The sequence below is a fragment of the Aythya marila genome (genome assembly GCF_965140915.1).
Source record: "Aythya marila genome assembly, chromosome: 6".
In the NCBI taxonomy this organism is placed as follows: Eukaryota; Metazoa; Chordata; class Aves; order Anseriformes; family Anatidae; genus Aythya; species Aythya marila.
In genome coordinates this window covers 18347357-18371578 of record NC_139047.1, presented here as the reverse complement: position 1 = coordinate 18371578, position 24222 = coordinate 18347357, and the positions used below count along the sequence as shown (strand labels likewise).

The 24222-nt window shown below is 37.8% G+C and overlaps 2 protein-coding genes across 17 annotated transcripts in view; one reads left to right on the top strand and one right to left on the bottom strand.

The window, feature by feature from the left end:
* Nucleotides 1-19000, top strand: part of ITGA6 (integrin subunit alpha 6) — a 43077-nt gene extending 24077 nt beyond the window's left edge. For 2 of the 3 annotated variants that reach the window (XM_082763510.1, XM_082763508.1), the window contains 20 exons: nucleotides 554-764; nucleotides 1226-1419; nucleotides 1552-1640; nucleotides 2410-2537; nucleotides 4196-4291; nucleotides 4809-4870; nucleotides 6613-6770; nucleotides 7662-7817; nucleotides 8521-8636; nucleotides 9358-9547; nucleotides 9633-9716; nucleotides 9915-9994; nucleotides 10154-10231; nucleotides 10329-10431; nucleotides 11470-11643; nucleotides 12610-12708; nucleotides 13075-13185; nucleotides 13268-13366; nucleotides 13706-13831; nucleotides 16912-19000. In XM_082763510.1, coding sequence (XP_082619636.1) covers nucleotides 554-764; nucleotides 1226-1419; nucleotides 1552-1640; nucleotides 2410-2537; nucleotides 4196-4291; nucleotides 4809-4870; nucleotides 6613-6770; nucleotides 7662-7817; nucleotides 8521-8636; nucleotides 9358-9547; nucleotides 9633-9716; nucleotides 9915-9994; nucleotides 10154-10231; nucleotides 10329-10431; nucleotides 11470-11643; nucleotides 12610-12708; nucleotides 13075-13185; nucleotides 13268-13366; nucleotides 13706-13831; nucleotides 16912-17070 — 2513 coding nt within the window. In that variant the 3' untranslated portion in view covers nucleotides 17071-19000. Of the gene's footprint in view, nucleotides 1-553; nucleotides 765-1225; nucleotides 1420-1551; nucleotides 1641-2409; nucleotides 2538-4195; nucleotides 4292-4808; nucleotides 4871-6612; nucleotides 6771-7661; nucleotides 7818-8520; nucleotides 8637-9357; nucleotides 9548-9632; nucleotides 9717-9914; nucleotides 9995-10153; nucleotides 10232-10328; nucleotides 10432-11469; nucleotides 11644-12609; nucleotides 12709-13074; nucleotides 13186-13267; nucleotides 13367-13705; nucleotides 13832-15223; nucleotides 15354-16911 lie in introns of all 3 variants that reach the window. The other variant, XM_082763509.1, reaches the window with a different exon arrangement.
* LOC309879621 (uncharacterized protein) overlaps nucleotides 1-24222 on the bottom strand; it is a 56578-nt gene that overhangs the window by 31177 nt on the left and 1179 nt on the right. For 12 of the 14 annotated variants that reach the window (XR_014317795.1, XR_014317796.1, XR_014317797.1 and 9 more), the window contains exons 2-3: nucleotides 19871-20000; nucleotides 16824-16963 (exon numbers count right to left, since the gene is read on the bottom strand). The gene's annotated coding sequence lies outside the window, so the exon portion shown is untranslated. Of the gene's footprint in view, nucleotides 1-742; nucleotides 880-15360; nucleotides 16555-16823; nucleotides 16964-19870; nucleotides 20001-24222 lie in introns of those variants that run through there. The other 2 variants (XR_014317806.1, XR_014317807.1) reach the window with 2 other exon arrangements.

Below are 24222 nucleotides of genomic sequence, written 5' to 3'. Positions count from 1 at the left end.
GGTGATTCTCAAATACTGTATAAATCATTAATACAATGCTTGTACAATATTACACTCATACAGTACATTTTGCATGTTTTCAATGGAATGATACTGACTTGTACTTAGGAATTTTATAATAATTTTGTTGGAGGCGAAGTAGTCAAACTATATTCAAGTGGTAATGTTAAGTCATTTCTAAGCTGGTATGCTTAAAAAAAAAAAAAAAAAGACCCTGTATTTGCTGTTTGCTGTCTGCAAAATGTAGATCTCGGTGAGTAATGAAGCAATATGTTTTGTGGGGGAGATACTTAAATGTAACATATGAAAGAGTGTAGACATACAGACATGCATCCACCAGTTCAAATAGAAACACAGAATTCCTAGTATGTCATATTCTGTTTTAGACAAAACTTCTATCAATATACCACTTTAATATAGTAGGGGAATTTATTTTATACAAGTCTTTTTTTGTTTATATATGTATATATTTGTATATGTAAATACACACATATGATATATATATATATATATATATATATATATATATATATTATTCCTTTCTCTATTGAAGGTTTCTCTTTGGACTCTGGTAAAGGAATTGTCTCCCAAGATGAGATGACTTTTGTGTCTGGTGCACCAAGAGCCAACCACAGTGGAGCGGTTGTTCTACTGAAAAAAGAGAAAAATCAGAGGGCGTTGTCACTGGAGCGCATATTTGAAGGAGAAGGGCTGGCCTCTTCTTTTGGTTATGATGTTGCTGTTGTGGATCTCAACAGTGATGGGTATGACCTTGGTTAACTCATGCTTCCTATGTATAGGACGGCAGTCTGGTTTATTTCTGCTTTGGTTTTCATGTTTGAAATGCAAGAAACGCCATGTCCAATCTTAAATGTTTTGCTGCAGGAAATGGTGAACATATAGAAGAATCAAGCAGAATACAGTCTGTGTTTTTAATTACAAAAAATAGTTTTATTTAAATTAAAAAAAAAATCACTGTAAACAAAGAAGAAATAAATTTCATACCCAAAGAAGGCCCAAGAAGAAGATGCTTGTATGCCACAAAGGGAGTATAGCCTGCTTGCAGTCTCAGTGTATCTGTTGCCATCTGATACTGCTGAAATAGTTTGTACTTTTTAATCATCGTTCGGCAGCTCTTTGGCTAGCTGACCTTGAGACTACAATCTTTACTATTTCCTTTTACAGTTCTTCAGTAAAAGCACCACTTTTTTTTTCCTTCTTTAAGATGGCAAGACATTGTTGTTGGAGCCCCGCAGTATTTTGACAGAAGTGGAGATATTGGTGGTGCTGTTTACATCTACATTAACCAACAAGGCAAATGGGAAGGAGTAAAACCTGTTCGCTTAAATGGAACCGCTGACTCGATGTTTGGTCTTGCAGTTGAAAATGTTGGGGACATTAATCAGGACGGATATCCAGGTGAGTGAAAATTGACTAAAATAAGAATGTACGTGACTTTTCTGCTAATGCCAGAATTAGAACATCTATTTCAAAATTGTAAACTGCACAAAGAGTACGAATTATCTAGATATTGCAACTTATTTTCAACAGATATTGCAGTAGGGGCTCCATATGATGGTTCTGGCAAAGTATACATTTATCATGGATCTAAGAATGGAATAAATACAAAACCAGCACAGGTAACAAAGTAACTTTTACTGTACGTAATTACTCTTGCACAAAACTAGGAGTGGCAGGGCTTATCTGTCATCTGTCTTTCTATGTCTGTCTTTATATTAGTGGGGTGGTGGGTATGCAGAAAAGTTATGGCACCTTCAAAGATTATACTGCTGACCAGAAGGATTAGGAGTTCTTGATTTGTCATGTTTTGTTTCTGGGAGAGTCCACTGATGTAGAGAAGGAAAAAAAATACATAGATGCATAAGTCTTTTTTTAAAGAAATTCTGGGATTTCTGAAATAATAGTTCCTTGCTCTTGATTCAGATAGAACAGTCACATTAGTAGAGAGTTTTTGCTTTGAAAATAACTATACATATTTTTCTCCTTTCTTCTGGAGATATTTTTCCATGACTTTCCACTTAGTTTTTAAATTAAAAACCTTTTCTCTCTCTTCCCCTTCCTCCCCCCCTCTTGAGGACCACTGTGTTCAGGTAGCAACATGAGAAGGGAACTTAATTATACCTTCTGGAATACTTGAAGAATATTTTATAGAATACTTAGTTTCAAGTACCTATACTGTCTAAATACTACTTAAAAAAAAAAAAAAAAAGATAAGCAAAATTTCTATACACAGCAAATCATCTTGGAACTTTAGTGTAATTTACCTGAACATACAGGTTTTGTTTCTTTTTCTCCTCTCTCTCAGCTGTAAGATAATGATGTTCACTTATTATTAAGTATTTTATAGCTTTTCAATGTCTGAATTCCCTCAATCTGTTTGCTCTTTAGATTCTTGATGGTGAAAAAACAGGCACCAATTTCTTTGGTTACTCTATTGCTGGAAACATGGACCTGGATAAAAATTCCTACCCTGATATTGCTGTTGGTTCCCTTTCAGATTCTGTATCTGTGTTCAGGTATTATATATAGGACTGTAACCAATTACACCAAGATTTTTAGTTTTTAAAAACAAAATGCATAGAAATAACAAAAGAGCTGTTTTGCTTGGAGTAATTTTTTTATTCTAGAAATTAGAAGTTCTGGGAAAAAATACCACACGTTGGTTTGTTACTTTTTCTCATTGAGAAGCTACTTCACAATTAACACAGGGTGGGAGGGTGGACGTGGACAGTTACATGTAGTGTGGAGTGCCAATGTCTGTTGTAAATCTGTACCTTAGCTTTGCGCCCTGTGGTAACTCACTTGGATGTCCATGTCTGATTTGTCTGAATTGAGTGATATATAATTCCTTTGCCTTAAGAAAGGAGAAGATAATTGATATATTTGCTAGAGCTTTATCTTGCTGCTGTTATATAAATCAAATCCTGCTTTGCTGAAGGTAGAACAAAACAAAGCAGAATGTCAGTTCTGTAGCTGAGGATTTGAAAGCAGTGAGGCATACTGCCTTGCTGAGGTTGTGGCGGAGTCCATGAGACCCTGCAGAAACTATCCTTGTGGATTTCTGTAGCACATGCCTTAATTAGGATGTACCAGGATGATGATTTACCTTTACAGGCCTCTGTTTTTCTTTTAATGTATTGTTAAGCTGAAACACTGGTAATGAGCAGGAGGAAGACTACCTCTTCCTTAGAGCTGTGAATCCTGCATGAAGTTCGAGGCTGTGGTGGTTATTTTCAGGTCCCCAAAAGAGAGGGGCAAAACTGAAATTGGTTATCTGAATTTTGCGGATGAAAACAACTCTACTTTTCAGGCAGAATGAAAGTTCCTACAGAATTGTTTTTCCTACAATCTTTTCATGATGCCATTTCTAAGGTATATAGTATCTGTGTAGATAATTGTAATGCCCTTACATACACTGAAACAGCATCCAACAAAAGCAATTCAGATTGCTTGTGGAAGAGAACAAACTAGGTGGAATTGAACGTTGGTCTGTTCTGACCAAGTCCATGCTGACAGTGAAAGGGGTGACCCAGTTGCATCTGCTGAAAAGAGTAAGGTGTCATACTGGCCTCTTTGGGTTCTAATGTAAACAGCCTTTAGATGCTTCCGTGAGAACAGGATTATCTCATTCTTACCTTCATACAAACTGTACTTTCTTGTCCCTTCCAAAAAGAAAAAGAAAGGATAAAAGAAGTGCAAGGCTAAATTATGATTGCAGACTACATGCAGAGAGGAGTCAGGAAATAAAAATGTTGTTTTCTGTAGCCATCCAGGCTCCACATTAAAGCTGTTCTGGACATTAATCTGAATGAACTTTAGTTCCTACAGTTGTACACAGGGCCCGAATTGCCCTTGGTATGGGAACCATCACTTTGAATTTCCTGTTTTAAGTATGTGTATAAAATGATAACCATAACATTACATTAATACACCCTGTCCCCCGTCAGGCATTTACTACTCACTGTTGTAGTCATTTCTTGTGACTTGGTTAGCTTAGCTTTAAGCTGTTTTGTTTTTTTACCACTGCAAAACCTAAAACTCATGTTTTTTGTCTTCGCTGCAAATTAGTGCAGGCATAGAGGGCATCAAGGATTCACAGTAATTATTTCATTAATCTTAACAGAAACTTTTTTTTGCCCTTTCTTTTCTTTCCCCATTTTTCCCCCAAATAAAGATCTCGGCCTGTCATAAGCATTATGAAAAGCATTACAGTACAGCCTGACAAACTTGATCTAAAGAAAAGGAACTCCGAGGACCCTGGTGAAATATGGTAATTTAAAAATTATTCTATTATTCTATTGGGAACATTGGTGTATTGAGCTTTCTGTTGTCAAAACGTATCACAAAACAGTGACTATATTAAGGTGAGGGGATATGACAGTTGTGCAGATGAAGCAAATGTATCTACATGTGGTCATTTTAACTTCCTGAATTTGTCATGACTAGTGCTAAAGACTTCATGTGGAATACATTCTGTTTACAATGCATGTTTTTGAAAATGAATGTCACTTTGCCATTTAGGACTTCAGGTATCTTAAAATATCTTACCTAGAACTGATTTCTCATGAATAGAGATGTAAAAGCAAATGTCAGAAAATATTACTAATTGCTCATTAAACATTTTTCCTTGCTTTGTAATTCAGTTTAGTAAGCAGCAAATGACGGTTCTAGTGTGAAAACCACAGTCATAAGCTGTGATGACACCATTCAGTGGACTGTTAAAACTTTTCAGTTTGTTGGACCATGCCTTATTAAAGTTAATTTTAATTTCTTGGCACTTTTTACAGGATGGATGTGAAAGCATGTTTTCATTATACTGCAAACCCCAGTAATTTAAATCCACGAATAAGTAAGTTTTGAAGATAAGTATGTTTTAATCTTTGTTTTATATATATATATATATATATATATATATATATATATATATATATATATATATATATATATATATATATTTATATATATTTATATATAAATAAATAAATTTTGAGAGTATCATGGAAGAATAGTACCTAAATTATAGTGACTCATCTCAAACTGTCAGGTTTAAAACGCAACTCAGTACTAAGGACAATTAGTTATTGCGGTATCTGTATGTACAGTAGCACATAGGGTCATATAAAGAAATTCTGGTGCGTTAGGAAGTTCTGTGGGTAAAAGACTCAGTTGAAGTTTTCTAGGTCACATAACTGCCAGTGAGCAAATGGCTGCCATACAGACTAAAACCATTTTGCCTCTCCAGGCTGCTCCTGCTTTGGAAAATAGTTCTAAAGCCCAATTTATATGTCATTAATAAACATTATTTCCTGTTGAGGACTTGCACTTACAAAAAGTGTTTTGTATTCATGCATATAACTTAGTGGAAGTCAGCAACTGATATAGTAGATCTCTGTATTAATAGGAGGCTGGAAGATTGTGTCATAAATGTCGGTAAAAATGCAAAGCATCAGTTCCTGATGTCTCCCGTTTTTTGTCTAAGTTGTTACAATGCTGCTGTTAATACACTTCAGAAAACTGTGTAGGATCTTGAGAGGAAATGAGAAGAATTCTCAGCCCAAGCCTCTTTTTCCTCTTGTGTTGTTTGAGTTTCTGAATTACTTGTAAAATCTATAGGATGTGCTTGAACAGGGTCTTGGACCTGCCCCTCTGCACATTCCTGAGGCCTGGCACGCTCAGTGCCATTCCCAGCCTTGGAACACAACATTAGCTTGGCGAATGCAGAGATGTTTAAAAGACGCACAGAGTTCAGATCTATCAAAACATGGTATTCCCTGCCTTAGCAGACATAGCTAGAAAGCTATAGGCTATTGCTTTCTGTGTGAAAATAACAATGTACCTTGACCTCAAAAGTCTGCTTGGCTGCTTAGGTGCAGTTTGGGACAAGATAGAAATGAAGGGATCAAGTCAGAGTATTTACAAAGTTTGTTTTTTTTTTTTTTTTTTTTTTTTTTTTTTAATCTCAGCCCTCTACTGGCTCTACAACAGCAATTACAGCTGCTTTAGTCAGCTCTGAATTTTAGTAAAGCACCAGGAATTTATTGACTAAAAGCACTTTGGAAGTTTCCTTTAGATACATGACCTGTACAGGGTATCTGGCCCTCAACTGGAGAGGAACAAAACATGCAGGTGGAGAAAGTTTTTTTTAAAACAACTGAAAACATTAGTAAAATTCAGCAGAGGGTAACAAGTCTTCTAGAATGCTGCTGGTAAGATCATACCTGGAGAAATTATGCGGGCAGTTAGTGATAGGACAAGGGGAAATGTTTCTCACCTAAAAGAGGGGAGATTTACATCAGATGTTAGGAGGAACTTCTTCACTCAGAGGGTGGTGAGGCACTGGAACAGGCTGCCTGGAGAAGCTGTGGATGCTCCATCCCTGGAGGTGTTCCAGACCACCAGGTTGGAATGAGGCCCTGGGCAACCCGATTTGGTGGGTAGCATCCCTGCCCATGGAAGGGGGTGGGGGTGGAACTAGATGATACCTAGGGTCCCTTTCAACCCACACTGTTTTATGACTTTATTAAACCATTTTATTTTTTTTTTTTAATATGGCAAAGGTCCTTCTTAATAGCAAACTATTTCCTCATACAGAGATCAACTATACATTTGAAGCAGAAAAGGAGAGGAAGCAATTAGGCATGAATTCTAGGGTGCTGTTTAAAGACCATCAGTCTGATTCGTTCAATGCAAGTACAACCCTAAATGGCCAGAACTCTAAACAGTGTGTGACAACCAAGCTTGTACTGCAGGTAAGGCACAGTATTCGCTTTTTCTTTTAGACCCATTTAAATAAAAGTATCTTGCTCTTTCAGCCGTGTGGTACCTTTGTATGCAACCTAAAAATCATGTGCAATATAAGGCTTCAGCACTAGAAAACCATAGCTAAGTAGTACTTTACTATTCCCTGTACATGTGTTGCTTCTTCCCATTGCCTTTATTTTAAAACATAAATAAAAATTGTAGACACTGCAGTGTTCTCTGGAGGTCAGTAGAGCTGAAACAATTTAGAACAATAGAGAGGGAACAAATGCCAGAAACTGAGAGTTGTTAGAAAACACAGTAGTACCGGTTGTAGAATTTAATAGTGTGACTAGCTAGGAAAAGAATTTCAAGCCACAGGTTTTGGACAGGATGAATGGGCATGACAAGAAAGCTTGGTATGCAATCGTAGTTTACTGCTGTAATGGCCTCTAAAAATGACTTTACTCCAACAGCTGAACAAATTTTCTATCTGTGGCTCAGGAATAATAAGCCTACAATATTGCTTTTTGACCATAGGAAATTAAAAACCTTGCATCTACACAACAGAGAGAAAGTGTTATTTTACTGTTGTAGCGTGAGTTCACATTTGTAGCCAGAGTTGACATTTGTTATTCCTAATAATTCTTAACTCTGAGTGAAATCATCAGATCAGGAAGCCAGAAAAAAATGAAGACAGTAGGGCTAGGATTCCTTGTGTTCTTGCATATTTTTAGAAAATGATGCGTTTCTAAATAATGAATAGTTTTAATATTGGAAAAATGGTCCAAAGGAGATGTTGCTTTTCTTCTTGTTTGAAAATGTATATCAAAAGCTGATCTTTGAGTGTTTTTTCTCATCTGCACTGTATGCTAACTATGCTGTTTAAAATGTTTTGACAGGATGTAGTAAAAGATAAGCTACGCCCAATTCCTGTATCAGTCAGTGTTGAAATTGCTGGCCTGGAGTCTAGCTCATCATCCACAAGAAAAGAGAAAGCGCTTCCAGATCTTATACCAATTCTAGATTCAAATGAACCTAAAACAACAGTTGCAAAAGTAAGCCTTCAACAGCATATTTTCTTAGAAATTTGTACTTTGATAAGTCACTGAACTTTACAGAAATAACTTGTGTGGCTCTGAATTTGTAACTACTGGCTTATATTTTGTACTTTTGTCAAGAACTTTTTAGAAAATGTTCTGAATTTGATCCTGTGTTTCTTCTGTAAAAAGGTGAGGATGATATAGCTGTTATTTGTTTTTCCTCACCAACACATATAGGAGGAAACACTTCTGAATAAAAATGGTAATCTGTCACCTCCTGTGCACACTTACCCACATTACAAATAATGTGCAGTCTAATTCTTCCATGGTTAGGATGCTAGTAGCAGTATTAGAGCTCTTCATCTCAATGACCTACCTCGAGTAAAAGATCTTATTTCCTCAGTGCTTGCTGAAGAATCAGATTTAAGGATGTTTTTCCACATTAGGAGTGTACTTCTCTTTTAGAAGGGTAAAGCATCAAGTTTTATGTAATTCTGCCTTTTAGTTACATATAAAATTTTAATTTATCAGCATCAAGGTCTAGGGCTCACAAAGAAAAACAAATCTTGACAGGTAAGAAGTAGAGTCAAGTTAAAATCTTACTTTATCCAGGGAACTTCTTGAGTTCCCTGTAGATGCTTTATGCACTGCACATCAGAAAGCTTGTTTTAAGCTAGTATCACGTGGCATGCAATAAACATGCTTTGGTTTTATCTAGGTGGAGTTCTTAAAAGAAGGATGTGGAGAAGACAATAAATGTCACAGCAACCTGAACCTTCAATACCGGTTTTGCACTAGAGAAGGAAACGAAGACAGGTTTACCTATTTACCAATGTAAGTCTTGATTAATGCATTGCTAAAATTCAAATTATTGACAAGCACTGAAAAAAATACCTTTTATATTCTATTTTGGGAGTTAGAACAGTTTTGTTCTGTTGGTCTGGCAAACACAGTCCTGTGTACTACTGATCTGTCAAGGTGACAAACATGGGGGAGTAGGGATGAGCTTTAGAAGAAGAGTCATGGTACAGAGTTAGATGGATGTAAAGTGGCTATAACTGTGTGCAGATTTAGGCTAAAATGTAAAATAAGGTTACTAACCACTGGAGAAATGATAAGCAGCCTAGCAGCAGTTTCTTGTATGGTACTGTTAATTGTTTTTGAGATGAAATTTCATTGTATGACAACGTGATGTACTACATTCCAGTAGCTTAAGACAATCACTCACAGAGAAGTAAATGGAGAAATTGTTACACCGTGACAGGCCCCCAACACCCCATAGCATCCTTCCTCCTTGGAGGGCTGACTGATACTAGAAAGAAGGTATAAAAACAAAACAAAAAAGGCTAAAGGAAGTATGTTTACTTACTGTGAACAGTCAGCCTTTAGCAGTGTGTGTGCCACAAAAAACTATGACCATTCTTGTGTTTATGTTCTTGCAGTAATTCTTCATTAATAGAGGGAATTATATTTGGGTAAAACCACAGTAAGAAACAAACTTTCAAATGCATATGTTTTCCTAATGCACAGAACCGCGTATATTCTATTTCTGCAGTGAAAAGGGCATGCCAGTGCTTGTTCTGAAAGATCAGAAAGATATTGCACTGGAAATAACCGTGACTAATAATCCATCTGATGCAAAAAATCCACAAAAGGATGGTGAAGATGCATACGAAGCTAAACTAATTGCAACTTTTCCAGACAGTCTGACCTATTCCGCATTCAGAGAGATGAGGGGATATCCAGTGAGTATTTTTTAACAGAAAGGATACTCAAAGTTTTAAACACTTTGGGCATATGTTTACTTATAAATATACTCTACTTATTCAGGAAAAACAGCTAACATGTGGTGCCAACCAAAATGGTTCTCAAGCAGAGTGTGAACTTGGAAATCCTTTCAAGAGAAACTCCAATGTAAGTTGCACCTATTTTACTCACATTACATAATTTGATTCCCGACTACAGTCTTCCAAAGTTTGTGTCATAACTATAAATTTGATTTGGATCTGTCTTTTTAACTTTAGAATTTGATGGTGTGTTGCTATAATATTCCATATATCATTATCTTCCATAAAATATTTACATATTTTGTGGATGTTCTTTCCTGTCTAGGTAACGTTTTATCTGATCTTAAGTACCACTAAAGTTAATGTTGATACGACAGACTTGGACATTAATCTGAAGCTGGAGACGTAAGTTTTCTTATTTTGTGCATATGCATGTGTGCTGTTTTTACATACAGTTAAAAATATTTTTAATTATTTGATCTGATACATAAAAGCAGTTTAATAGTAAAGTGAAAACCGCTAAATTGATAAAATCAACAGTGGTTTTTTTTTTTTTTTTTGTAGAACAAGCACTCAGGCTAATTTGACTACAATTACAGCAAGTGCTAAAGTGGTTCTTGAATTGTTTTTATCACTTACTGGGTAAGTGTTGGTAGACCAGATTGGGGGGCAGAGCACCTTTGCTGCAGACTTCATTAAAATCTGATTATTCTCCTCTCTCCACCCGCCACCTGAACAGAGTGGCTAAGCCTTCTCAGGTATATTTTGGAGGTAACGTCATTGGTGAGAGCGCTATGAAATCTGAAGATAACATTGGAAACCTCATAGAATATGAATTCAGAGTGAGTAATTTAGATTAATTCTAATAGCTATTTTAATCGAAAGAACAGCTTCTCCTTTTATGTGTCTGAGTACTTGAAAAAGTTGCTGGATCTAGTCCCACAATCCTGACTTCCTGTTCAGAATGAGGCTGGATGTACACATTCTTGTAGAGCAGTTCATGTGCGTTCCAGTATACACCATAAACTCCGTACAGGTGGGAAACAAACCCAGAAGTCTAACTGCATGTGACCAGATGTTGGCTGATGCAGGCAAACAGCAAATATGTGTACTTAGGGCATGCAGGATTGAACACGCACAAGATGACACTGCAGAGCCATTTTGAACACATGAGCCTAAGTTCACCCTTTTAGTCTTCTGCCTAATTAATCAGTTGAGGAGAAGGGGAAGTGGAAGTACTCTGATTCTGTGAAATCTTTGTGTGTCTGGAAGCGGATTGCTTTTTCATTAACTCAAGCCCTTCTGTATTTATGTGTAGTTAGATGGATTTCCAGAGAACAATCCTATGTCAAATCCTTCATTTACTTCTCTACCTGTGTATTTAACTACAGTATTAATGTTGAAGCAGTTAGAAAATCTGTTTTATAACTTGCTATCATAAGCAGTAACACTAAGAAAGAAAAAAAAAAGTTGGGAAACAATTCCCAAACTATTTCAGTGGGAGTTGGTTATCTTTCTGTGTCAGAGTTCCTCCAACTTTCAGTTTGCCTCAGTAACGTAACTAAAATGATTTCTTAGTTCTCAAAATAAAGGGTGGTTGTTGTTGTTTTACATGTAGACAGACTTCTAGACATCAACAGCTTAAAGTTAATGTTAGGGAATTACAATCTTACTATAATCAAGCTCAGTATTAGTTACTATTCAAGTGTGCTCGTTTTACTATATGCTTTTGTTGTTATGCTCTGTTTCAACTGTCTTTCAGTGGCTTTTAAATGTCCTGTTAACTGCATGCTTAGAAGTTGTCAAAGTCAGTAACAGTCATTGATTTTCAAACAGAAAACCCCTTTAAAACACAATTTAAAGAATGTTTATTTTAACAGGTAACTAACTTGGGCAGGCCACTGAAAACATTTGGTACAGCTTCCCTGGACATCCAGTGGCCAAAAGAAATTAGTAATGGCAAATGGCTGCTGTATTTGATGAAAATAGATTCCAAAGGCTTGGAAAAAGTCTCCTGTCAACCACAGAATGAAATCAATTCTTTGCGTCTTGCGGTAAGTTACCCTACCTTCTACTGGTCACTAATAAGTACAATATTAAAGCACCATAGCTTGTGCTAGTAAGGTGTAAGAGCTTGCCTCCAGAACGTATTTTTTTTCTCGGGATGGCCAAAAGCACAAACAATGCATTCTTAACCTTATCAGGCAATTTCGTGTAACAGCTACAGGTAAGCTACAGGACAGCTGCTATCTCATGGTGACTGTAGCTGCAGTGGGCACTGCTGTCATATGCTTCTGCAGGCCGAAATTACTGTTAGCTTTAACACATCATCAACATTATTGAAGTCTGTGTTCTTGCACGGAAAAAAGACAGCAAACATCTCCCCAGCCCAAGGGAAATCCACGTACTCTTTTGAAAGAGAAAGAGCTTGTAAATACATTTAATTGCTTACAAGAAATATGCTAAAAGCAATTTCTGAAGCAAGAGTTTCATAGTCCTTTGTGTCTACTTAGCAAGATTTTTTCTAAACCTCAAGTCTCATTTTCATTGTTTCTCATATAATCTCAAGGTTACTTGGGAGAAGTTGTAATTTTCACCATTGAACTGCATACACGTAAACCCATTTTGTCAGTGTCTTGATCATTATATTAGTTAATAAAACTTCTAGTAAGTATTTAATATGCAGTTTAAAAAATGCATCATACTGACCATCTTACTGTATTAGCACAGTAACATTAATGCCATATATATAGAACAAAAATGGAAACAACATTAAAAGCTTTACAAGTCTAAAAACCCATTGACCTGTCAAAGAAGGCAGTTAACCTTTTCCTGGTTAATACCAAGTTTTTGTGATTCTGTTGTTAGCAATGAATATATGTAAATAGGGTTTATAGAGTGAAGTCACTTGTGCTAATCTTGAAACAAAACAACAAAACAACAAACTTTGTTTATGCTTGTATGGGGAACAGAATTAAGACAAACATATGATAACATAGTAAAACTTTTTTTTCTCCAAGGAATCTCATAACTCCAGGAGAAAGCGTGAGGTGGCAGAGAAGCAGATTACAGACAGCAAAGCATTTTCTTTGTTCTCAGAAAGAAAATACAAGACCTTGGTAAGCATACTGCATTAACTACAGTCTTGTTTGATACCTTCCGCTTCACTCCTAACAGGGCTTTTGGAGTTTGGCAGGGTGAAAGAAGCTATCTCCAGTTTGTTTCTATCTTAAACCAAGTATTAATACTTTTAGAATTTGTCCTTCTGCATTATCTACTGATGGAGATGGAACTAGGAAAGAATTTCTGCAGGGCTATCTATGTGGAAATGTGATTACATCCATATTGCTGTTGGTACAAACAGATTTTGGATCTTGTACATAAACATAATGCATATAATCCAATTTTAAATCTTGGTGGAGAAGGTGACGGTTCAACAATTTGTGAAGATATTTTTACTTACACGTAGAAATTTTTAACTGCAGGACTGCAATGTGAATGCACGGTGTGTGGACATAAAATGTCCCCTGAAGGGTTTTGACAGCAAGGCATCTATTTTGCTGCGTTCCAGACTCTGGAACAGTACTTTTGTAGAAGTAAGTCCTCTTACCTCCCATTTTTGAAAGATTATAGAGTTCTTTCCTGTTGTATGTCTAATTGTACTTTATTTTGGAACAGGAATACTCCAAAATGAACTACCTAGACATTCTTGTTAGAGCCTCAATCAGTGTTCCTGCTGCAGCTAAGAATGTTAAACTCACAAATGAAATTGCTCAGGTAGGTTCAACAGTTAAATGTTAGCCATAGGTTACGTTTGTTATGTTTCCAGCTTATCTCGAAGACTGAAAAAAAAAAAAACCATTTTAAAATAAATCTACCTAATAAATCAGATTTCTAATTGAATTTTGAATTAACAAACCTTTTCACATTTAATTATGTTGGCAAAATTCACTACCATATTGAAATGATACCAATATGAACACTTTTTCCCAAAAGTGTTTTGCAAATGAGAGAAGATATCTTGTCATAAAAAGAAAATAAAACTATAAATTGCAGCTTTATCTTAAATTTCAATGATTTTGAAATGCTCATCTTCACATACTTTCTTTCCTTTAGGTGCGTGTTACTGTCTTTCCTGCAAAACCAGTAGCACTTTATACAGGAGTGCCTTGGTGGATCATTGCGGTGGCTATTTTTGCTGGAATACTGATGCTTGCACTGCTGGTATTCCTGCTATGGAAGGTAAGTTTTTAGTTACCTGGTTATTTAACATGTCCTGTTGTACAGATGACAAGGTAGCAAACTAATTAAGCAAACAAGTATTTTTGCTTTACATTTAGGACCCAAAAGACAGCAAAATGGCCTAAACTTGTACACTACTTCTCTCAGTTTAGTAACATCTGGAATAAAAATGGTCATAAGAGAAGACTTGTTGCTATAGTTGATAGGATTTTTTTCTGTATCCAGATCCTTGAAAGGAAGTTTTTTTGAGGTCTAGACAAAGCTTCATAAGATTGATACATTGATATGGATGGATAATAAGCAAGGCTTTTGTGGTTAGGTGTAAAACTGAACTCTCTATCAGTATTTTAACAGGGCTTTGTTCTCATAACATTAGAAATACCATTAAAGACATAGTAGATGAAAATAACCAAAATGTGCAAAAGTAGCACATAACCAAATGTATTGTTCAATTTCTTCAGTATTGGTTACTTATCTGAGAAACCCTTAAGTAATAAATATTTAAACTAAAAGTTAAAAATTTGAAGGAAAAAAAAGCACCTAGTTTTCTAACTATCTTTGGCACTTCTACAGCTAGCTATGGTTCCAAGTATAACAGAGTAGTTCTTTTATTCTTACTATTTACTGTTGTAGGCAGTTAATGTTGTTATGGGATAGGAGAATCTTATTACGAAAGAATAGCTGAAAAGGAATATCCTATCTGTCACTGGAGCAGTTATGGCTTTGTTGAAGACTTACTGTTTGCTACAGATTACTTCTCAAAGGATGCTTGACTTCCTTCTTTCCAAAAAACGCCCAGCCTCTGCTGCAAATCTTCCTAATGAATTACAATTAAGGCCTTGTGTGGGCTGTTAGGTTATACATATTAGTTTTCTACTGCACATGAAAATGCATGCATTCACACACAGTGTGAAATACTTTTTCCGATGACAGACACTGAGCCATCTTATGAAGGACAAACATGGTACATCATAGACAATTGCATGACTGGGTATAAGAAAAATGCTTGTGTTGCACAGGAAAAATCAGTAACTCATATTTTTGTTCTTTATTTACCCTGTGCAGTAGTCCATAAACTGGTTTCCATATAGATGTCTTACTGCTCTTCACAGACAGTTTTAGTTGCTACAAATACACGGTAGAGTAGCTTTTCTTGAAAAAATGATGTATTAAAAATTTATCAAAATAATATTCCTTATCCCAGATTATACTATTTACAGATTAAGTTAGTCCCAGAGTTCTCAAATCTAGATACAGCTGAGAGTTTTCTCGATTCTTTTCAGACAACAATCCCATGAAGTGATTACGAAAAGATAGTTATTCAAGTCAGTTCTAATAGTTTTAACTTTTTCCAGTCCACAAAAAATGACTAAATACCTTGCTTCCTTGTAGTGTGGTTTCTTCAAGAGAAATAAGAAAGATCATTATGATGCCACATATCACAAGGCTGAGATCCATGCTCAGCCATCTGATAAAGAGAGGCTTACTTCTGATGCGTAGTATTGATCTACTCCTATAATTGGTAATCAATGATATTTTTTAATTTTTAGCTGTGGTGGCACATGCTATGGTTGCGGTGGCTAACGATGAAGCTTTTGCTGCTAATGTTCTATTAACTTTTGGATTACGGACTATCAGTACTTGCTTGCTCGTTCTATTAATAGATATTCACCTTTTGGTGCACATAAACACAGGTGTTTACCTTGGTCAAAAAAAGCTTTTTCTTTAGAAAACATCTTTATCTGTTGCAATGGATTTTAGTGTTTTTTTGAATTGATGTTTTAACAGTACAAGTTAGTTTTTAAGCTTGAGAGGTGGTAATCAACACTGCAGAGTTAATACTTAAAGCTAAACTATGTGGAAGATAAACTTGCTTTATTAACCTTTAGCGCATGCTTAAAAATACACATTGCTCATTAATGAAAGGGGTTGTCATAAAGAAAAGATAATTGTTGTGGAACCACCTTTTTTCCTTCTATTCTACATCATACTTTTCTAGGTAGAAACCTTTCTCCGCTGAAGCTACTATGATGCATGACCGTTTATGCTTCTAGCAACCTTCACTCAACTTAAGAGAATACATGCATGTACAGGATACTAATTAAAGATGCTTTGACATGAGGGATTGGGGAGGAATTCTTAACCAAAATCTATCAAAACTGTGTGTATGACATCTTCTCTAAGAGATGGCCAAAAAATTTGATCCATGCCTCCATTTATTTTTTAATATATACCCACTTAAATTATAATAGATTGGGAAAAAAAACACACAACAACAAACCCCAAATTCTACCACCTCAAATACTAGGAACAAAACATTGCCACTTCCTTTTTTCTAGTACTATGTAATGACAGCCAGATGACACAATGTCTCTTACCGTTAATCTTGACTTCTGCAACCCATAAGCACATCATATCTAGTGTCTTCTGCTAGTCATCACCTCTGTACCACTGTGGCCAAAACTCCAGTTTATTTTGAAATTTTAATTTCAGTACATTCTTAAATAGTTTAAAAAAAAACAAAACAGGAACTGTTTTTATATTAGCTTTGAATTAAAAACAAACACACAACCCTGTACTATATTCTATCTAGGGAGATGTGTCAGGGCGTACTACAAAACTTTCAAGTTATGTCTGTTTTGCACCAGACGTATTAAGCAAGACTCATGCTCTAATACTGCATATGTGTAGTTAGTTCAGGTGACTACAGTTGTGATGGTGCTCTGAAAAAAAAAAAAAAAAAAAAAAGCCCTGATGTAACTTTTCTTGAAGGGCCTGGAAATCTTTCTGTAGGTTTTATGGTAAATCATGTCACCATACAGGAACATAATGAAGTACATACCTACCTTTGATTCAGGAGAAGCAAGCTTTCCTGCACTGTATTTACATCTTTGTTTAGCATAAGTATTTCTCATTATACGAACGAATAACTTTGTAGGAAGACTTACACGGTGCATTTTTGCCTACATCTTGTTATTTTCAATTTTCTTACCTGTAAGTCTCTGCAAAAGAAGAATTTTGTTGTAGTACTTTCACGGCAACTTAAACCTAACCTCGTCTTTTTTTTGTCTTGGCCTCAGTGCGGGTTCTTCCAGCGTTCCAGGTACGATGACAGTGTCCCCCGATATCATGCTGTAAGAATTCGAAAAGAAGAGCGAGAGATCAAAGATGGGATATGCAAAGATCTTGAGACAAAACAATGGTTCACAAAATGGAATGAGAATGAAAGTTATTCTTAGAGAAAAGTCGTTTCCCTCTACAAAGTTCAGATAGAAGTTAAATGTTGCCATTTATGGAGTGCTCATGGAGTTAGACGTATGAACACTATGGACATCTTCACCGTTTGACTGTAGATACTACTACTTATATTGAGGCTTTTGTTTGCACAGTCAAAATTGCTTCAATGGACTTTAATTTGCATTATTTAATTTCTACTCTGCCTCTTTTTTACCTTCAAATCTAACTCAGACTTCAGAAAATACTGTGTTGTGTTGGGCTCTTTTCTACAAAATATACAAAACCACTATGGCAGACCTTTCTTGTGATCCTGATTTTCCTGGGAATGCAAGGAATGCATGGTTGAGGTCAACATAGGTTCTCCATCCTTCCCTCAATGCATAGGTTATTATAAACACGCAGTGGCCTTAACATTGTTTGAGTATAATCCGAAGACCTGCAAATCTATTTTAGTCATGTGCTTTGCCTGCTGCAGTAGTTAGGACTTCACAAAAAGCATCACCTTAAATTATACGTGCAATAGCTCACATTGCTTGGTTTTTAAGATCAGAATATGTGAATATTGCTCACAACAAATATACACAGGTTTTTTTGTTTCGTTTTAAAAGAGGCTTGAATATTAGATGTACGTTTTGTATATATATATTTCAGTCATTTTTGTATTTATTTTTGTTATAAATCATTGTCTTTGTCTAACTGCTAGGCCAAAGACTTAACTGAACCTTCAAACCACTGTGTTTATGAACTTCATATGATGAGACCTGAGGCTTTCACTGCATTTTAATACATAACTGAAGGTGCCAATGCTTTCCAAAAAATGTAAATATTTATTCCAATGATGTATGTGGAGTCTTATTTTCCTGATACTTATAACTTTACCTAATAAGAATTATCAGGTCTTGTAATATGATTTGTATATTACTTCAGACTATTTTACTGTTTGGACACCAAGCATAAAGTAGGGTTTTTAGATACAGTTTTATACTTACTGGAAGAAGTAAGAGGTTCTCTTGGAAAAAACTTTCCAGCATCATAAGGATTTCCTGTTTGGCAAAAGGTGTTGACTACTGCAACTGTTACGTAGCACTTGAAGGAGGCTGTAAATGCCTAATTTAACTATGAGGATCTGAGTTGATCCTCTTTGAGACTACTGAATACTCTTGAATACCTGAATGTTGGTAAGAGTAGAGTCACAATATTGTGCTTATCAGTAATCTAATTGTTGTAACATAATTGATAAAGCTATTTAAGGAGTTGACTTTTTTTTTAAACCCATGTTCTAAAGCATTGGTACTATCTAAGAATGAAGATTAGTTTGTTTATTCAGTGTAAAACAACTAAGCTCAAAAAGTATGCATGTTAATTGCTAGTAATTTGAACTATGCAAAAACCTCTTGGTACTTTTTGCCCTCATAGGGTGAAAACCTGCTAAGAGGGCAGTTGTCAGGTATCTTTATTTTTTACTACCAACTTTGAAAATACCTTGTTAGAAGGTATGGTCACCTAAAATGTTAACATTATAGAAAGAGGATTAATTTAGTATACTCTTCTTCCTCCCACTAAATGATCTCAGTCTGTTATCACCCTGATTTTTTGAACACTTAAAATATGTATTTAGCTGTTAAACAATTTTTGACCTTTTAAAATCTAGCTTATTTGCTGAAAGGCTCAGCAGCATAAGAAGACAGGCTAATCAGGTGCTAAGAAGCTTGACAGTGACTACTGTAGCCTTTGATTTGAAAGCAGATTACGGCCCTCCCTTAAGAACTCTGCAGTGTTAAACTGAAAGTTTTAAAAAATAAGTCACATCACTGGTATACTTTTATTTCAAACTGTCTCTTTTTTAATACCAGCTAGCAATGCCATATTATTCCATAATTAGAAATTACCTGTGGATATTTGTATAGAAGTGTGAAATAAATTTTTTTTATTAAAAAGTGTTTTGGTAATAGTTATTTCTTATTGCAATTACATGAGATAGCCATAGCCAAGTTCACTAGTACATCAGAAGAACAAGCTGAAAGTTGCACACTTTAACAAGTGATCTCGCTATAAATATTGCCATAACTCCTCAGTGCCCGCCCTCATGCAGAAGGGCAGATAAGACAGCTGCAGGAGATTGTGTGCTATCTCATGCTCGCAGGCTGGCTGCTGCTTGCTGCAGGTGCCAGCGTCCACAGGAGCCAGGCCACGAGCCTGGCACAGTGGCACAGGCACAGCACCAAGCATCAGCTGCATGCAGCCGAGCTCCCCTCTCTGTCACGCAGCTGGGGTGCCTGAGACGTGCTGCCACCCTGCCCTTCCATGCAGTCTCCTGGCAGCTGCCAGCTGCTTTGCTAAGCAGGGGAAATAAATGCATTCCCCAAAACCAGTCAAGGATTTGACACAACTAGCTGTACCTAGCAGTGGAAGTTTGCAAGCTACAGACAACAACAGAAAAACAGAAAAGCCAAAAAGACACAGGAAAGAAAAATCAAAAGAAACCCAATATTTTATATTTAAGATGTTAACCCTTACAGGATGCTTTGCTTTCATCTGCTGAAAGGAAATACCTTTCAATGCAACAAGCCCTAAAGATAAAGGTAGATGGATACATTCTAAATAATAATAAAAAACAGCATTTGTTGTTACAACATGAAATTTTTAGTACTAGGACTAGAAGGTGCTGATAGATCTCAGAGCACGTCAAAGATGTGGAAACAGCCTGCCTTTATTAAACAATTATTTTCATTTACATAACTAAAACCACAAGCAATTGTCCACAACAAGACTAAATATGGACTGGGAGAAGAGTTCACTAACCTCTTGTGGATCAGCGTGATTGTGGATGGAAGCCAGGACGGTGCCTGTCAACACACAGACCTTGACAGCACGGCAGCACCAGACAACATGGACAGTGGCTGTGCCAACACGGCATACATGAGTGTTCTTCCTGTCACAGAAAAAAAGATAAAGTTGAGGTCTTTGTAAGGCTGACCCAGTTATCACTATACATCCACAAATAAATGTATACGAAAGCATCACACATTCAGATATTAATGTATACGAAAGCATCATAGTTCATTAGCATTCTATATAGTCATATATATGCTATGTATAGGTTAAATATACTATAGTACAGGGGTATATATATAGTAGTATGTGTGTATATACTTTATATATTGTACATAATGTACTAGCATAAATACTATACACATATACAAGGCCTAATATACATGTTTTTATACATATATAGGGTGGGTATATATTTAAGGTGTGGGTATATATAAAGTATGTATATATAATATATATGCGCACTATATAGCCTAAGGTACGCTACTAGAATTCTAGTAAACCTTCACATACGGAAGTGCCACAGCACAGGGGACACAGCTTACAAGAGCCACTTTCAGTAGCCGGGGCCATGACAGCGTAATGCCGACTACAGAGGGAACTTCATACATGGGAGAGGCGAAGCAACAGGGTGCTCCAACACAAGCATCATGCACAACACAAGCCAAAGTGAAAGCTTTTAAAGGAGGCACTAAGACACCCACACTGCAGAGCTAGCTGTCACTGTGGCAGTGCATCTTAACCAAAACCCAACAGCCCAGAACGCACAGAACCTGAAAGCTGCTTACCACACAAACGACTGAAATCACCTACCCCCACACAGAGTAGGTGACTGTGCCAGCAGCTGATTTGCAATACCCCTGGGGACAAACCGTGATTAACCAGGTAAACACAGCCCTGCTTGAAGCCAGAACATCGTGGACACTTCTACCTTTCCAGCTAGCAAACGCATGCCTGAAAACAAGAACCGAGCAGCACATTCCTCTTTGGTGCCTCTGCTAACAGTTTCTTCACTGTATTTATTTAACTTCAGGCCTCAGACATATCTGAAGATCTATTCATCTTCTGAGGTCCTGGATTCATAGTTATACTATGCATTCTTATTATTTTTATAACCCCCCCTACCTGTCTGGAATCCAAAGTCACTACTTGTTGCTAGGCAAGGAATGCAAGGGAGGCACGACAGCACAGTCCTCCTCGTGACTGTCTTCCCCAAGCAAAATTCTCCAGGCTTCACAGCAAACCTGCCTTCTCCAGCTCTCAGGCTGACTGTGGCTGTGCTCTGCAGCAGCCAGGTTTGAGCCAGGGCACTTGGGCCGGGGCTCCAAATCCCTGGCTGGCAGCACAGGGGTCAGAAGGCACTTTTGCAGGTCAGCCACCCAACCCCTGCTCAACACAGTCAGCTAGCACAGGCTGGTCCTTAAACATCTCCAGAGACAGAAACGCCACAGCCTCTCCGAGCAACCTTTGGGCAGCCTCACAGTGGAAGTTCTCCTGTGTTTAAGTGGAAACTCCCCTTGGGCCACTTCGTGCCACTTGCCTCTGGCCACGTCACTGGCCAGCCCTGCGAGGAGCCCGGCTCTGCCCTCACTCACTCCCCTCGCCAGGTATTTATATGCATTCACAGGACCCTGCCCCAGCCTCCTCTTCTCAGCCTCCCCTCCACACCAGGTGCTCCAGGCCCTCAGAGGGAGGCCCATTCCTGCTTCGTATCCTCTACAAAACCCATGTTTGCAGCAGCAACTTTTCAGGGCAGTACCAGACTAGATGCTAGAAGACAGGCAGAGGCTGCAGCCATCTCTGCTTCTTAAGAATCATCCCCGAGCAACATACACTCCCTTGCCATCAATACACAGCACTACTTATTTCCTCATCTCTCTGTCTCAGTAGCTTTGGGGGAAAGGGGAGGAAGGGACAGAACAGTCACATGTTCTTTCCACAAGTATCTGAAATAACGCAACTGCTAAGCTTATTAGAAGACGTGCTTGTGGGACATTTCAGCATACGGGACTGGTTTCTTGAAGCAGAGGGAGCCAACTGCTCGGTGCCAGAGGCAAGAAGCGCACCACTGCCAGCTAACTCGCGGGATCACCTGCGACTGGTTGCAGCCCGGCAGGGAGAAGCACTGCATGGCACCGACAGCATGCCTGCACCGAGCACTGATCCCTCGCAGCTGCCACCTCACCTCCAGCAGTGGCTACAGAGGAGCAGCACCACAGCACACAGCGAGGCTTCGCTCCTCCTGTTCCCACAAAAAGTTAGTGCTCAAATTCACTACCAGCTATGTTTTCCCTACAGAAGAGAAGCCATCCACGATAATCAATTACAATTTCCACATCTTTCCTCTGATCTAGATTCACATGAACTTGTACACGGCAAAAATTCACAAACTCCGAAGTTTAATTACACACTCAATATAAATATGCAAACATCTGTATGCTCCTCTTGAACCTACTGTAATTTGATACAAACCCATACAGAAGCCACTGTGTATGAACTTTGTTCCCATTTTTTATATATTTTTATTTCTACTACTGCAAAAAAAGAAAGAGATGAAAGCCACATCAAACCAGTGCAATCCTGTAAAAGTTTTCTAACATAGCAAAAGCAAGTAAACTTATTGCCAAAAACCTGAGAACAGAGACAAGCCCAGAGCAAAGCAACACAAACAGACGCACCAGAAGGCATCATAGCAAAGAACATAAATGATAAAAAGATGAAAACAGAGATATTCTATGCATACCTATGCCTGGAAACTTGATGTTTTGGATTTTATTTTACTTTTTAACCTATGATGTAGTTATTTTGGAAGAAGGAAAGAAAAAGCAGCCGTACATGCAGCAACCAAGAACTGTGACTTCCAGTAAGGAGTCTCTTACTGTATGACTGTGGCAAACCAAAAAAATCTTTCTCTGGAACACCCTGCAAGAATGATCTACTTTCAATTACCATATTAAATCTGAAATGCCATGTTAAATTTTAAATTGAAGTTGGAAGGAAATATAAAAAAATAGCAGTTACTTAGGTTTAAACTAAACACTATGTTTTCAATTATTTTGAAATCTGATTTGTTCTATCCCATTTGAATTGTGGATCCGTGTATATTATGATTTCAAGAACACCAACAAGAAGGAACAGAGGACTAGAAAAATGCCAAATGACAAAAATAATGCCTTTCTTCTTTTTGCTTTGCTTAAGCATTTACAGAAACTAGCACATAAGAACTCCAGTTAGTGCTACACTGGATCAGATCAGAGAAAGCCCCCAAAAGATCATCAATGAGTGAAAAAGGATTAAAAAAAAAAAAAAAAAAAAAAAAGAGAGAAAATTCAAAATCATGGAACACAGAATATCCCAAGTTGGAAAGGACCCAAAAAAACCTTGAGTACAACTCCTGGCCCCACACGGGACCACCCAAAAATCAGACCCTATGTCTGAGAGCATTATCCAAATGCTCCTTGAACTCCAGCAGCTCATTGCTGTGACCACTGCCCTGGGCAGCCTGTCCCAGTGCCCGAGCACCCTCTGGGTGCAGACCCTTTCCCTAACCCCCAGCCTGGCCCTCCCCTGTCCCAGCTCCATGCCGTTCCCTCGGGTCCTGTCGCTGTCCCCAGAGAGCAGAGCTCAGCGCCTGCCCCTCTGCTCCCCTCATGAGGGAGCTGCAGGCCGCCATGAGGCCTCCCCTCAGCCTGCTCTGCTCAGGGCTGGACAAACCAAGGGACTTCTCTGATACTTCAACAGAAGATGCTTCCATGGATTGGTACCCAATCAGTATTTTAAAGACCAAGAAAAAAAACTTCAGATAGATAGGGAGGATAGATAGGGGGTTATGCTCCGAACACAGCATTTAAGATCTACCCACAGTTACTTCTGTCATCGCTCACCCGACACGATTTCCCCAGACAGAAGCGCTCGCTGTTTATATCAGTGAGAATGCAAACAGGCTCCAGCTCGCCCAGCGCAAGGACGCATTTAGCTTCTGACAGCCTTTACCATGTCCCCTGGCCAGGGACAGACATCCCGTGACACAGCAGCCAGGTCCCTACAGCATGCCCATAACAGTGACACATCAGGCGTCCGGACAGCAACACGCACATAGAAAAGATGAAACCATCCCAGGACCACCACAAGCAATTGAAACACCTCACAAACACCCAGCTTGCTGCCTGTAGGCACTGTGTTAAACTACAGCTGGCTCACAGCTGAAACCATTATCAGGTGGTTCCAAACACACCAATTGATAGGCAAAGCAGGTGCCCCAAATTAGTACAAGCTTGAGAAGCACAAGCTACTACTCAGTGCTTCTGAGGACAGCCCACAGG